The sequence below is a fragment of the Odocoileus virginianus genome, chromosome 2 (genome assembly GCF_023699985.2).
Source record: "Odocoileus virginianus isolate 20LAN1187 ecotype Illinois chromosome 2, Ovbor_1.2, whole genome shotgun sequence".
Lineage (NCBI taxonomy): Eukaryota > Metazoa > Chordata > Mammalia > Artiodactyla > Cervidae > Odocoileus > Odocoileus virginianus.
This window is the reverse complement of record NC_069675.1, coordinates 36418326-36433881: the sequence shown is the minus strand read 5'-3', so window position 1 is coordinate 36433881 and position 15556 is coordinate 36418326. Positions and strand designations below refer to the sequence as shown.

The following is a 15556-nucleotide window of genomic DNA, read 5'->3' as shown; positions in this document are numbered from 1 at the left end:
GTGAAAACAGATAAATAATTTTAATAAAATATTGGCAATAGCTATTAGGATCAAATAGTCTACAGGAATGCAAGGATGGGTAGGCATATAATCTCTATAGTGAATTATAGAGAAAAACCATATGATAACCAGATGCGAGAGAGGCAGTTTATAAGATTCAATGTACATTTCCGAGAGAATTTAGAATATCAGTATTTGTCCTCAACTTGGTAAGTGGTATCTGTCAGCAATGAAGAACATGTATATAACACTGAAGATGTTGCCATGAAAGTCAGGAACAAAACAAGAATCACCACTATTTGATTCATCAGTGTTGAATGATGAATGATGAACATAACACACCATCAGTGTTCTGAGGTCCTAATCAGTGTGATGAGATTAAAAACAGGTGGAAAAGAAAAAACATTTGCAGATGATTATCTAAAACACACTTTAAATTGTTATAAAACAGGCCACATATACCTGCCAAAATAAATAGCAGTTCGCTGCTGTTATGGTATGAGCTCATTTCCACTTCTCTCAATTTTTCCAGGTTTCAAAGAGCTACACCAGCAGTGAGTTTGCCCCATCCCCTAGGGTCCTGACCAGGATTAAATCTTCTGTCCCAAAGTCAGTGAAATATTGATTATCCAGTCTTAGCCTCCAGTCCCCTTGATCAAGAACCCTCAAAATTCAATCCCAAGTGTACTCTGGTTCCTGTTAGTACATGTTAGTTTATTATTTCAGTTCCTTTGATGTATAATCTCCTCCCTTATCAGGCAAAGCAGTCCCCAGGCATATTACAACTAGATTTTACCCTAGTTACCACAGCCTCTCAGCCAGAAGAAATGGAAGCAACTATAGAAGAGATATTTCTACAAGGGGGCAAGTGTCATCTCTTTCTAGGAGTTATAAGCCACTTCTGCAATCCCCGAGGATACAGGGATGTTTACAAAGCCAAAATCCTCAGGGGCACCCACCCCATGTTTCAAAGCTTTAGGCTTTCTCAATCAGGGCCCTAGCTGTATAGCAAACCTCCCTAGGCTGAAGATCCAAGTATCTTCATAGCTCTTGTAACTGTCTAATCCCATGTCAGTTTTTTCACTGTAGGAAATAAGGGCCTCTTTATGAAGCCCAAAGAGCCCCCTCTGGCTCACACTTAACTTTTTGTTTTTCCAAACTTAGTTTTTAACTGTGCATTAAGCATTAAGTGCCCTCAACTCATTATCCCTCTTCATGGAAGCAGTATAATTGGCCAGCTCTGCTCTCATAAGCATTGTTTCCCCCATATCTTTCAAATCCTGAATTGCTGAATAGATGACAGCATTTACCGCTTCTAGGATGTTTTACTAGGTCACTATTGGTGAAATCAGTAGTCAGATGGCCATGTTGTGCCAGGGATTGAGTAAACTATTTCCCAAACCACATCTTACTGTCTGATTTCTGACACCACTCCCTGTATTGCCTATTGTCAGTCCTGATCCTCAGAAAAGCACATGCAAGATAGTGATTGGGAGAAATGTCTGTGAAGGATAAAAAAGGTGGGCTCAGGATTGACAGGGAGAACCTACAGACCATGGTGCCAAGTCTGACCCCTGTAAAAGGAAGAAGGGAGGAAAATAGAGTGGAACTTCAGACTAGTGTAATTCCAAGAAAGTCTCATCCTGGCTGATAAGTTCCCCAAGCCAAAGTTGTCCATTAGAGGAGTTCTGTGGATAAGAAAGGACAAGTCACCCAAAGGGGTCACTTGCTATCGAATAACTGTTCTCCAGAGTACAATATCTTTAAGGAAATCAGAATGGTGCATGTATATGGCCACCACACACATCAAAAATCAAAACAAACTAAACCTACAGCAATTAATTGTCGTACTAGAGTTGGCCAAATAAAACAATGCAAAAAGTGAATGCAGACTCAAATCTAGATATATGTCTGTGAATTTAATAAAGAATATAATTTAAATAGCATTTCAAATAATTTCATCTGTAAATGTTGACAGTTGACTCTCCCATTTGAAAATTTTAAATTGACATCCTATTTCATATATACAAAAGGTTTCAAGTGAATTAGAAAACTAAACATTAAAAAATGTTAAACATTAAAAAATTAAAAAACGATAAAAGTATGACAGTACCTTGGTTAAACATGGAAAATAACACAGTTAAGTAATTTTTTTAAAAGTAGAGTCCAAAGGGCAAACAAAAGACAATAGCAGAGATGAGATTTTAACAAATGTTGGTTGCATGACAAGCAAATAGAAAAGCAGTGGTAAATTTAGCAGAACAGAGGAAGTCACAATCTAGATGACCCACAGAGGTGATGAGGCAGAAGAGCACAAATGATCTCCACCAAAAAAAGGATCAGGGCTGAGAATTTGAGGGCGGGTTTAAAGTCTATACAGAGACATGCCTGACTCCCAATTCCACATAACCAAAGGACTACCATTACCCACAAACACACTCATACCCATACATGCTCTTGTAAAAGTGCCACGACCATCTCAGAATGAGATCCTAGCTACCAGAGATGCAATGGTGAGAAAAACATAGCTCCTCAGACTCATGAAAATTTTTTATCTACATGTGGAGACAATTATTAATCAAAACCCATACAAATAAAGGTAAGGATTCAGCCTGAGGATAGATGAGGCAGAGGAGAAAGTAGAATCAAGAGGAAGGAAATCAAATTCTCATTGATACTCAAGTCAATCAAATCAACACAGGTTCATCTTATCTTCAGACTTTCTATTCACATGAGCCAATGAGTTCTCTTATAATTTAAACTAAAGTGAATTAAGTTTTCTGGTACATTCCAAGGGGATATGGAAGGAAGTCAAGGAAGGCTCCTCTACATAAATGATAATGGTAGTGACATCTGAAGGATAAAGCAGGAATCAGCATGAGATGATTGGAAAGAAGGAAGTTCAGACAATGTCAATTTTAATCAAGTAAAACAGGTTGAAAGATGTTTGTGAGCATTATCTACATAGAGATCTTTAGTGAGTTTAACAGAGCTTTTTGGTGAGGGCTGAGTGACGGAAACCAGAATATGCGTATGTATACATATGCGTGCATGCTCAAGTCATTTCAGTTGTGTCCGACTTTTTGTGACCCTATGGACTGTAGCCCACCAGGATCCTCTGTCCATGGGATTTTCCAGGCAAAAATATTGGAGTGGGTTACTGTGCCCTCCTCCAGGGAGTCTTCCCCACCCAGGGAGCAAATCCGAGTCTCATGCATTGCAGGTAGATTTTCTACTTCTGAGCCACTGGTGAAGCCCAGAAACCAGAATAGGTAATTTCAATTAAGGACTGAATGGTGAGATGAGGAAATGAAATTGAGTATAAAACAACTTCAACCCTTGGAGAGTTTGGCTGAAAAGAAGCAAAGAAATCAGAATATCAGTGAAGAAGATACAGGTTATCAGTTTTGATGACTTTTTAAATGGGGATAGCCTTAAAGATTATTCACCTTGAGGAAAAACTAATTATACAGCAAAAAATCTCTCATAAAAGTTTTTTCATAAAAATATCCGAAGAAGGCAATGGCAACCCGCTCCAGTACTCTTGCCTGGAAATCCCATGGACGGAGGAGCCTTGTAGGCTGCAGTCCATGGGGTCGTGAAGAGTCAGACACGACTGAAGCGACGCAGCAGCAGCATAAAAATATCAAACAAGTGCTCGCTTCAGCAGCATATATACTAAAATTGGAACGATACAGAGAAGATTAGCATGGCCCCTGCGCAAGGATGACACGCAAATTCGTGAAGCGTTCCATATTTTAAAAAAAATAAAAATAAATTAAAAAGAAAAATATCAAACAATTAGGAAGGGTGAAAACAGAAAGCCTCACATTTCAAGGACATGACTTTCACTTTCATGCACTGGAGAAGGAAATGGCAACCCACTCCAGTGTTCTTGCCTGGAGAATCCCAGGGACGGCGGAGCCTGGTGGGCTGCCGTCTCTGGGTTCGCACAGAGTCGGACACGACTGAAGCGACTTAGCAGCAGCAGCAGACAGCATAAAATTATCAAACAATTAGGAAGAGTGAAAACAGAAAGCCTCACATTTCAAGGACATGAGGCAATAAGATTGAGAACCCAGTTTACTCTGTAGAGAGAACTGTTTTTAATCCTTAAGAATTAAAAAGTGTAATGTACTCTCAAGAGACATTTGGCAAGGATGAGAGATAATTCCGATGATCACAACAGGAGGATGAGGTGCAACACTACTAGCATCTGGTGGGTAGAAGCAAAGAATGCTGCTAAACATCCTGTGATGCCCAGGACAGCCTCTCACAACATAGAATCATCCAGCCCAAAATGTCAGTGGTGCCAAAGTTAAGCCCTGCTCTAGGAATTTAACCTACACATGTGTTGACACACATAAAACTACTTCTGTACAACCATTTATTGTTTGAAATTAAAAAGTACTGGCAATGACATAGGTATATATAGAAGGTTTAAACAAACTAAGGTACACTAGAACACCAGTACATATGATATTCCATTATTTGTGTTTAAAAAAAAGAGTGGTAGAAGTAAATGTTACATATATAGATAAAGATACCTATCTATCTTAGCCTTTGGGGTTGAATCTTCCTGAAAAAAAATTTTGCTGGGAAAAAACACAGTGTTGCAGTGCATTACTGCCCTCAGTATATTTTAAAGAATCTTGCTCTGGCCCTCTGTCCATGCTTCTCTCCATGGGATGAGAAATCAATGAAACCAACGGATGTGTCCAGCTGGAATCCACTCTTTCCCTTCCAGATCATGCTCTGGGCACCCTGGAATTCCTTGTCCCAAAGGCCAAGCCTGCTCCCAGGGTCTTCACAGTCCTCTTCCCAAATTCTGTCCTCTTGAGGAGCAGCCAAGGGTGACTACATTCAGGGAGTGCAAACATAGAATCTGGCCAAAAGGTTAGGGTATCCTATTTGTGCACATGAGAACTGTCAAAAGTGCAGGACAGAGCTGAAGTGTGAGAGAGAAGGCAGGCTAAGGACTTCAAGGGCCAAAGGGAGAAGGTGGAACTCTGAAGAGTTCAAGAATTCTAGATTTGAATTTATTCCAGACCACATGATTATGTATTTCTCAAGGTATGCCAAAGGTAGGAAAAGAAAATATATTTTATTTAATAGATTGATTTAAAAAGTTAAAATCTTCAGACATATAGTATACAGTCTTCCATTTGTATGCTTGTCCTGGATCTTACCAATGTTAGAGGTCGGCCCTTTGCAGAAGATAGAGAGAACCCCTGTGACCTAGAACAAGAAAGAAAGAAAACCTGGGCCAGAGGATCCAGCAAGGGGCAAGATGAGTCCCAAGGATTTAACTCTGTTCCCTATTTCTCTCTGTTCCTTTATTTCAGATATTGGGGAGTATAGCAGAAAAGGGATACTATAGGGAAGATGGAAGCGATGCTTTGAAACACTGCTCAGATCATTTCATTCCTTAGTTCAAAACTCCCCAGTGAATTTGCAGCTCTTCAAAGTAAAGTCTGAGGCCCCAAAACAGCCTCTCTCTCACTCTCAACTTTACTTCCCACCATTTCCCCCCTTTCTCACTCCATTCCAACCACACTTGTTTCCTTACTATCCCTCTCACTCACTCAGCATGCTACAGCCTCAAGGCTTTGTACTTGCAGTTGCTGTTTTCTGGCTCTCTCTGCCCCCAAGGAAATGCATAGCAGACCCTCAGAAGCCTCCCTGAATGAACATTACCCTTCCCAAACTCACTCTGTCTGCTAATCTATTTTTTTTTTCCCTTTGGTCATAACATTTACCAGTATCTAGCATAGATTTGTTTATTGTCTTCCTACACTAGAATGTGGGCTTCCCTTGTAGCTCAGTGGTGAAGAATCCACCTGCAATGCAGGAGACTCGGGTTTGATCCCTGGTTCAGTAAGATCTCCTGGTGAAGGAAATGGCATCCTACTCCAGTATTCTTGCCTAGGAACTCCCACGGACAGAGGAACCTGGCGGGCTACAGTCGATGGAGTTGCAAAGAGTTGGACACAACTGAGGGACTAAATAACACCACTAGAATGGAAGCGTCATGAAAAGAGGAATTTTTCTATTTATTCACTGAATAGAACAGTGTCTAGCACACAGTATACACTCAATGAGTGTTTGTTGAATAACTGAATAAATACAGGAAATGACTCCTGTGATTTCAATTTTTTCCAGTTAGATCTTCTTTATAAGATAGTAAGCTCTTAACATATGGTGTCAAAATGACTCCTATATAGTTCTCATTCTCTTAATATTAATAACTTGCTCATAGATTCTTTTAGGCCAGTAACACATTATGACTTTGTTCACCTGGTCCCCACAGCCTTACACACCTTTCAAACCAAACTTCCACTCAGGGATCCTCTAACATCAGGTCCAAAAGTTACCGGTGTGAAGCCTTCTCTGACCTGAGATAGAGATGTTATTTTCTCTGGGCTCAAAATGCATTTTGTGCACATTAGTCACAGCAATTAATGTGCTCTATTGCTACATATATTGCACGCATCTCTTTCATGGGGTCGCAAAGAGTCGGACACGACTGAGCGACTAAACTGAACTGTGCTCAGTCACTAAGTCATTTCAGACTCTTCTGTGACCCCATGGACTGTAGAAGATCAGGCTTCTCTCTTCCTGGGGTTTTCCCGGGCAAGAATACTAGAGTGGGTTGCCATTTCCTTCTCCACAGTATCTTCCCCACCCAGGAATCAAACCTGCATCCCGTCTCCCGCAATTCTTTACCCCTGCGCCACCTAGGAAATTCCCAACATACATAACTACTTAAATTTAAGTGTATTTTCTTAGGTTCTCTTTAGATTAAAAAGAAAACCCTACGTGGCCAGATTTTGAAAGGAGAATATATTTTTCATCAGGAGCCTATTCTGTGTAAGCATGTCACGTGTCAGTTCGTATGCTGGGTGTACGCATAAGATTTGGTCAAGAGAAGCACGTTTTGACAACACCATTGGTAAGGAATGACTACAACTCCCAAGATGCGCCGCAGGGTAAAATGTGTCGATCTCGCTTGATTTTCACCCTTCAGACTGAAGGGCTGTCAAGAGAGCTGGCGGCAGAACAAGGTGAAACTGTCTTTAAAAACGACCAAAAAGAATCTACCAAGAACGAACAGCGACAAACAATACAGCGCATGGCTCTTATCAACCGCGCAGTGTCAGACAATATGATGTGTGACAACCGACGTGAACGTCCAGAGAATTGCTCCCTCACTTACTCAGTGCGGAAGACCTCCCGAGAGAGAACGCTAAAAATGCCAGCAGGAGACACTCAAAGATATGGAAACAGTGCTCTTAGATGTGTTAGGAAGGCAGTTCCCCGCCACTTGCCTAAACTTATCTGAAGACTTATGTTCCGAGGTTACCAACGCAGGAAGGACACTGTATTCAAGAAGCGGAAAGTATGCCAGCCACAAAAAGCCTGACGGTAAAACGCCTGAACGAGAAATAAATTGTCAATGCACTTTTGTACGATGTTATAATCTCCTGGAGATCCACAGAACAATTCCTGAGGAGATGCTTAACTGTAGCAGAGTCCTTAGCGAGTTTTAGTGGGTTTCGGGTCGCATTAAAGGGCTAACGTCTTCACAAAAAGAGGTTTAAACTATTTTTCTCTCACAGGCTGAAAGGGCGAGCTTCCATTATGGAGTGCGAGCACATTTTCTTCCCTTCTGCTCAGGGTGAGTCCCGTCCAAGGATGCGTACCTCCCAAGCTTGCTTCGTTTTTTCCACAGAGCTGGATCCCACGGCTCCTCACACGCCGGGGGCAGCCCCAACAAACCGCACGAAGCCGAAACCACAACTCCCCTCTCGCCACCAGTCCAGAAAAGAGTCTCGCAGCACTAGCGGAGACCCGGAACTCGCGAGAACCGCCCACCGAGCCGAGAGCCCACGCCTGCGGGCGGAGCCAAGAGAGGAGGAAGTCGCACTTAGACCCACCCACCTCGCTCCACTACCCCGCCTCGCGAGAATACTGAGCACGGCCGACCAGGGTAGCGCGTGCAGAAATGGAGGCGTCACACGTTGGACTCGTCGGCCGCCGTAGCCCCTGCGAGGACAGCCCGTGCGAACCTGCTGGAGGAGGAAGAGAAAGGCAGGGAGAATCAGGTTACAAGATGGCGGGTCTTTAGTAGTTACCGCGGTGGTGGCGGCGGCGGCGGGAGAGCGAGCGAGCTCTGGGGGGTAAAGGGTGGGGAGGGTGGGTGCGTTCGGGGGTGAAGTGAGAAGTAACTGGGAATCTGGGCGGCAAGGTCTCAGTGGCTACTGTTGCCCTTTCCCGCGGCTGAACCTGGGAGCCATGGTGAACTCGGGCCTCTCCGGAGCCGCCGCCGCCGCCGTTGCTGCCGCCACCGCCGCTACCGTCTCTCAAGAGTGAGGGGCGTAAAGGAGGTGAGCCAGGAGGCGGCGGCTGGAACAGTGGGGACAGCAGTCACCATGTCGGATACGCGGCGGCGAGTGAAGGTCTATACCCTGAACGAAGACCGGCAATGGGACGACCGAGGCACAGGGCACGTCTCCTCTACCTATGTGGAGGAGCTCAAGGGGATGTCGCTGCTGGTTCGGGCAGAGTCCGACGGTAAGGTTATTGGAACCGTAGGATAGGGGACAATGCCTCCGGTTTGGGCACAGCCTGGGGTTTAGGCCCTGAGTCGAGTACTGTTACTGCCAGCCGCTTGGAACAGCGCCTTGCTTTTGTGTCTTCACTTCAGTAAGGTAAAAACAAACTACTTTGTCGGGATTTACCCTCAGTTGGACGCCGAGCCTCTGTTTCTCCTCTTGCCAGCCTTATTAAACACGAGCTCTTTCTCTGCAGTCCGGCCTCTTACCGAAGCGGGGAGAGTGTGGGAGGGAAGGGAGGAAGTAATGAAAAACAATTTAGTGCTCTCCTTCTGACCCTCCCCGTCCCCCTTTATTTTCTTACACATTATATCTCTGGTACAAAAAATTTAGTGAAACTTTACTTTCTTTTTTTTAAAACTAATTTTACTAACAAGCTCCAGTTGCTACAGTCGACAGGTGCTAGGGAAAACCAAAAGACGCCTTTTTCCTGGGGTTATTGCAGATTGTTGCCGCGATACATGCAGTCACAAGCACAGACGTCTTCAGTCTGGGATCCCTCCAGGCTATCTTTGTAGAGGGTGCTGTGAACAAGTGAATACTTTACAACTTAAACAAGTTAGGACAGCAGACCAGACTGTAAACTTGTATTCCTTGATTTATTGTACGAGTCTTATGTGAAATATTTTTAAATGATAAAATGTACAGCCTTAATGAAAACACCTTCCTCACTGTAATCTGATCACTGGATTTGAGCAGCTGATAACGTGCAGATAAAAGAATAATAGTCTTCGGTTTATTTTCGACACATCTTGTACTCCTGCACCTTTTTTTTAAAGTAATCATAGACATTTATTTTTACATGAGGTGGCCTTTTTTTCTTAAAGAAAAAAGGATAAATGCAGTTCTGTAATTTGTGTGCAAAGTATTTAGATCCCTGTTGTGATACTTTGTAATTTATTTGTTAAACTGGAAACTCAATAAAAATAACTTTGTTAAAAAGAGTTTGGTTTCAGGTGGTCATTTAGACCTTAAAATTTTTCCTTTCAATAAAACTATAAGTCATCTAGTCTCTGTATATTCTTGGTCTGAATTCTGGTCTTAGATGTATTTTTTTCCCTTAAGAGTATTATGGGGATAGAATGATATGTTCTCATGCAAAGTCCAGATCTTGAGAGAAAAATGTAAACTGGAATAAATTTGATTACTTCAGATGTCTTGCTGGGGGAAGAAAAAAAGTTTTTTTAATGTGTATTCTGATGTTTTATTCAGGGTTTTATAAGTTGAAACTTATAAATATTATTTTTTTAACTTTCAGGATCACTACTCTTGGAATCAAAGATAAATCCAAATACTGCATATCAAAAACAGCAGGCAAGTAGTTGTTTATCTTTAATTTGAAAGACTTCATCTGTGATCAAGGAAGTATTAATCAGACAAAGAATGGGAAAGCTTTCCTGACAAGAAAAAAAAAACATTTGTTTGGTAAACAAAGTTACATACTCTGTGTATTTTCCTTGCAGATTAAAAGTTTCAAACTGAAAAGTGAAAGCTTTTGTACTGGCAGTAATTTATTATCTTTGAATTGAGCCACTGTTAGTTTTTAGTAGAATACAATGTGTTCATTAGTCTGCAGCTAGCCAGGTATCTTGTATACACTGTACACTAAGCTTTTTATTCTCAATCACAGTTAAAGGAAATGGCATAAAAGAAAATTCATAGGGGTACTCTTTAAAGCAAGGAAAGCCTGTGTGTGGTGTGAAAGTAGATCCTTTGACTCATACAGAGGTAAACCTTTTGAAGTAGAAGCACTAACATCCTGTTCTTTAATTGTTGTATATTTTTAATATAATAACCAATGGAATTTTATGAAAGTGTACACTACTTATTATGTAATGTTTTCTGTTAATATTTATTGTCTTATCTGGGAAAAGAAAATCTGTGTTGTGTATTAGTGTGCCTAATTAATCTGGAAATGGCAGCAGTGATTCAACCTTTCCTTTATTCTGTGAATGTTTTTTTTTATTATGAAAAATTTCAAAATTGAAAAGTACAGAGAATAATATAATGAGCGTCTGTGTAACACCTCCAAATTTAACAGTGTTAACATTTTACCATATCTGTTTCAAATCTTTGTAGTGTTGAACACTGTGGATAGAATTAAAACTCTTTGTACCCATTTCATTCTATCCATTCTCCATCCTCCCTATGGGTAACCACTATTCTGAAATTGATGTGTATTATTTCTGTACATGCTTTTATACCTTTCCTGCATATGTATGTATCCATAAATAATCTGTAGTCTTTTGTTTGTTTTAAACTTTGCACAATTGATCTTCTATTCTTACATGTACTCTGCAGCTTTCATTTTTCACCCAGCACTATTTTGAAGATTTGTTGATGTTAACAATGCAGATCTAGTTGGGCTTTTTTAAAAACACTGTATGATATATACCTGTTGTTAGAAATTTGGATTATTACTAACTTTTAGTGTGTTTGATGTGTCAAGTGAATATGGCAGAGATTTTTGGAGGAAAAGATAATTTACCAGTGTATTTTATGTGTGTGTGCAGTGTGTAAAGTGAATATGGCAGAGGTTTTTAAAGGAAAAAATAAATAACTTGAAGGAAAAGATCATTATATTTATATCATCAGTGCCTACTCTGTTCAAGATCAGTGAAAATTTTGATGCTCAGAAACAAATACTTTACAGTTGGAGAAATGAAATTATATGTCTATTGCACAGTTGTTAGTAAAAGTCTTACTGTTAAACAATTATTTTGTGTATACAATATATTCTTAAAAGTAATAGCATTTTTTCCTGCTTATAAAATAAGGTGTGTTTTTTTGATACAGAATCAAACATTTGTTCTGTGTTGAACCCTGAAGATATTTCAAGTCAGCTATTCAGATGGTTATTCCCCGTCTTTATACTGACTTATACCAGATAGCCACTTTGAGTTTGTTTTGTTCTTTGCTTCCTTCGTGGGGAAATACATACTAATATTTTGTGACCATTTTCTTTTCCACCTGCATAAATATAAAATTCTCAGGAACTGTTTTCTTAAGTATGACTCCCTACAAATTAGTTATATTATGGAGTCTTCTCAAATTGTATACGAAATCCTTTAGTTGTTTTAACTGGAAAGATCCCCTTATGGTGGAGGTTTGTGTATAAAATAGTCCATCATCATTAGTTCCAAATTACACAGTGGTTCTGTGAATATTTTTAGAAACTTTGGGACATAATTTTGTGAGTCCTGTTACTCTGCTAAAAAATTTAAATAATGCAGGAGAGAGATCTTAAAAAAAATTTTTTAATGCCATTATGGGAGTAGTTTTTGTAATTAATCACACTTAAATATATAATTAGGACTTTTTAAAAAACATTTTCCCTCATTGAAAATTTAATAATTTTACTAAATAACATTAAAGTACTAATAATTTAGTACTTTTACTAATAAAGCTTACGAACTCTTCAGCAGTTAGAATACTCTGGAAAAGCTTTGTTTATAAGACTGAAAAACCTATGTAGGTGGGGTCAGTTGTTTAATTATATTTGTTTAACTATACTTTTCTAATAGAAATCAAAGAACTATATGAGGGTTATGTTATGTATGTTTGTTTCACCAGATCTTGTTTTGTTTGCCTTTTTACCAAGTTACACAAATTGGAATTTCCAAGCACGTTAATATTTTTCTATGTTCATTAGAATTATCTTTTTTTTTTAATGTTATCATTTGAGTATTCAATAAATTAGCCTAGAAAATTGTGTGCTTGCTAAGTTGCTTCAGTCGTGTCCGACTCTGCAACCCCATGGACTGTAGCCTGCCCGGCTTCTCTGTCCGTTGGATTCTCCAGGCAAAAATACTGGAGTGGGTTGCTGTGCCCTCCAGGGAATCTTCCTGACCCAGGGATCGAACCCATATCTCTTAATATCTCCTGCATTGGCAGGCGGGCTCTTTACCTCTACCACCACGTGGGAAGCCCCTTATTTCCAAAATTTATATGAAATATATTGATCACTTGTGGGAATTTTTGGTATTTTTATGTTTTTGGCTATGCTTTATGGCATGTGGGATCTTAGTTCTCCGACCAGGGATCAAACCCATGCTCCCTGTATTAGAAGTGTGGAATTTTAACCACAAGACCACCAGGGAAGTCCTCCATTAGTGGATTTTTTAATTAAAAGAGAAATACCTTCAGTGAGTTAATGAGACATTCATAGTTATAGGATATTTTGCTACATTAAAGTACATTGATTAAATACAGAAAGGAATATTTAACATTCTTCTTTGAACATTACAGTTCTAAAATGAGCTAAGTACTGAATTATGGGCTCAAAAGGAGTTAGAATGAGTTGAGTTTAATGTCAAAAGACTCAATAAGAAATCACTGATTCATGTCACTTTCTTTGCTTATTATGGGCAATATTGAAGTAATTAATGGGAAGAAGATATACTTAACCTTAAGTAGCACATAAACTTGTGAAGTGTTTAAACACATTAGAAGGAAATGACAGTGATTATACAGCATGACACAAAATAGAGTGCCTGATACCTGTGTCAAAATTATAAGTTATTTAGAATCAGTTTCACTTGATCTTGACTAAATCAGAAGCAGACTTACAGGGTGTATACTTTGTATATAGAACATAATTTTGTGTTAATTGAGTTTAGGAGAGATGTATAAAGAAGTCTTCATCCTGGGTCTTACTGGGAGACAAGACACAACAGTGAAACAATTACAGAATTAAATAAAATAGCTAATAAAATGTTTTAACCTAGTCCTCCTTGAGAACCCATGAAAGCATTTCACAGATAAGGCAACTAAGGCACAGAAAGTTTAAGTTTTTTAACTGAGGTTATACAGCAGGTATGCACCAACACAAAATACTATGAAAAGTAACTTTATTCCAGAAACTTAAGCTATAGAAAATAAGAGGAAGGAGAGACTGATTTGAGCCAGAATCATTGAGAAAGTCTTCACTCCTTGGTGGTATCTGCTGAAAGCAGATAGGGAAGGAAAGAGTACACCTGACACAAAAGGTATTATTAAGCTCTTTGCAGCAGAGGTTTCTTATTTGAGAGCTTGGTTTGCTAAACAAAAGGGAGCCATTATAGGTTCTTGAGTAGGAGCCTAACATGAAAGTAACCCTCTGTTAGGAACCCAGCGTGGCGATGTTTGAATATTGGATTGGGGGTAGGGAGGAAAACAGAAGAGCTTTAGGTAGCAAGACCTTTGCAGTAATTAAGATCAAGAAAATGAAAGTCTGTTCAAGTGTAGTAAGTGAGTTGGAAAAGAAGAAACAACTTCAATATATTTTCAAGAAAGTGCTGGAAAATGTGAGTAATGATTAAATATGGAAGAGAACTGATTCACATTTTTGTACAGCAGAAATCAGCACAACATTTTAAAGTAATTATCCGCTAATTAAAAAATTTTTAGCACAAAAAAAAATTTTTTTTAAGGGAATCAAAGATTACTAGTAGTGTTGAGTTTTGGGGCTGTGAAAATGATGGTTCTTTCCAGAAACTGGGAAGTTGAGAAGAAAGCAGGTTTACATTTTTCATATGTTTATGTGCTTTTTTTTTAATGTTTTTTAATTTGAATAGATAATACATTCATGTTGTTAAAAATAAGAAAGTATCTGTAAAGTCTCTCCTACTCTGGATTCTAGCCATACAGTTTCGTTTACTAGAGGCCACCAGTGTTACCAGTTTCTTGTATATCTTGCTAGAGGTTTTATGCATATGTAAACAAATATGCATGCAATCATCTACATAAAATTCTCCCTTTTATTGGCATGAGTGGTAGCAAACTGCATTTTGTTTTGTGCCTTATTTTCATTTAGGCTTTGACATGAGTAAGATGAATAGGTCTGAAAATTGAACACCTGAGACTAGAGAGAGAGTGAGAGTTTGGTGTAGGAAGATTCTGATTAGCAAATCATTGAATGTTATTTTTAGCTACAAGAGGAGATTGCCTTTGAGAGAGCAGGTATAGAGAAAAGAACAGAACTTAAGGCTATAAGTCTTGCTAAACTGTCTACATTTACTCATTCATCCAATAATACTTGTCTGAGAGCTATTTGTGGTTTGGTTACTATCAGTAATTTGGATTTTTAAAGTGCGGTTGAAAGCTTTTGAAGAGTTTTCAGCATAGAAATGACATGATCCAAAATAGTAACCTCAGTCTGTAGAATTGAAGACAAGCAATAAATTGGAGACTGATTGAGAGAGCCCAACAGAGTCTAGTAAGCCAGAGAGAACGGTGAATCCAGTTAGGGTAATGGAGTAGAGATGGGAAGAGGAGGGTTGATTAGATGTGAGATACATGTGAAGATAGAATTGACAGAGCATACTGCAGGATTAGATGTTTGGTAATCAGGAATAAGGAAGATACAGTGAAGAAGAAAGAATAAGCAACTGGAAAGAACAGAGCATCAGGAAAATACGTTGTCTTCAAACCAAGGGAAAATATAACTGGTAAGGAAAGAAGGGCCAATCAGGAATCAAATGCTGTTTCATATCGTTTCAAGAGAAAGACCGAGGATATTCTACATTTTGGTTAGAAGAATGTCCACTGAAATGAAGATAGAAATGAAAATAATCTTATTGTATCAATCTCTGAATTGGCAAAATAATCCAATAAAATTGAGGATGTTGAGGTTTAGCCTAAGAACCATTATGAGGAATGGACTAATGAGTATGTGAGAGGGAAAGAGGTTGATAAAATTTTGAATGCTGCATTATAATAGCTGCATGAATTGGTAATGAGTAGAATCCAGTCTGCACTTTGAACTGTCAATCAAGTGCATAAGTAGAGGGCATGAGTTATTAGGTACGAAACATGAGGCAGAGTGATTAGGTAGTGGTCTGGAATGGAAACAAGGAGGAATCGATATCACATGGAGAGGTCTTTCTTATTTAGGGTCCTTTTTATTTCTTTTATTTCCTTTCTTCACTGGTGGCTCAAAGAAACTGCTGGCAATGCCAGAT

At 39.2% G+C, this 15556-nt stretch overlaps 1 protein-coding gene, 1 long non-coding RNA gene and 1 other non-coding gene across 9 annotated transcripts in view; 2 read left to right on the top strand and 1 right to left on the bottom strand.

Moving 5' to 3' along the window:
• Positions 1-8824, bottom strand: part of LOC110147518 (uncharacterized) — a 445714-nt gene extending 436890 nt beyond the window's left edge. For both annotated transcript variants that reach the window (XR_011492090.1, XR_002316879.2), the window contains exons 1-2: positions 8742-8824; positions 7704-8072 (exon numbers count right to left, since the gene is read on the bottom strand). This is a non-coding gene — a long non-coding RNA (uncharacterized lncRNA). The remainder of the gene's footprint in view (positions 1-7703; positions 8073-8741) is intronic.
• LOC139031548 (U6 spliceosomal RNA) lies at positions 3655-3761 on the top strand. The gene has a single exon (XR_011484048.1). It is a non-coding gene; the product is annotated as a U6 spliceosomal RNA (small nuclear RNA).
• Positions 7977-15556, top strand: part of PPP4R3B (protein phosphatase 4 regulatory subunit 3B) — a 49086-nt gene continuing 41506 nt past the window's right edge. For 5 of the 6 annotated variants that reach the window (XR_002316873.2, XM_070478457.1, XM_020909021.2 and 2 more), the window contains exons 1-2: positions 8193-8574; positions 9874-9929. Coding sequence is in view for 5 of the 6 variants with exons in the window: in XM_070478457.1 (XP_070334558.1) it covers positions 8433-8574; positions 9874-9929 (198 nt within the window). In the remaining variant the exon portion in view is untranslated. Of the gene's footprint in view, positions 8106-8192; positions 8575-9873; positions 9930-15556 lie in introns of those variants that run through there. The other variant, XM_020909023.2, reaches the window with a different exon arrangement.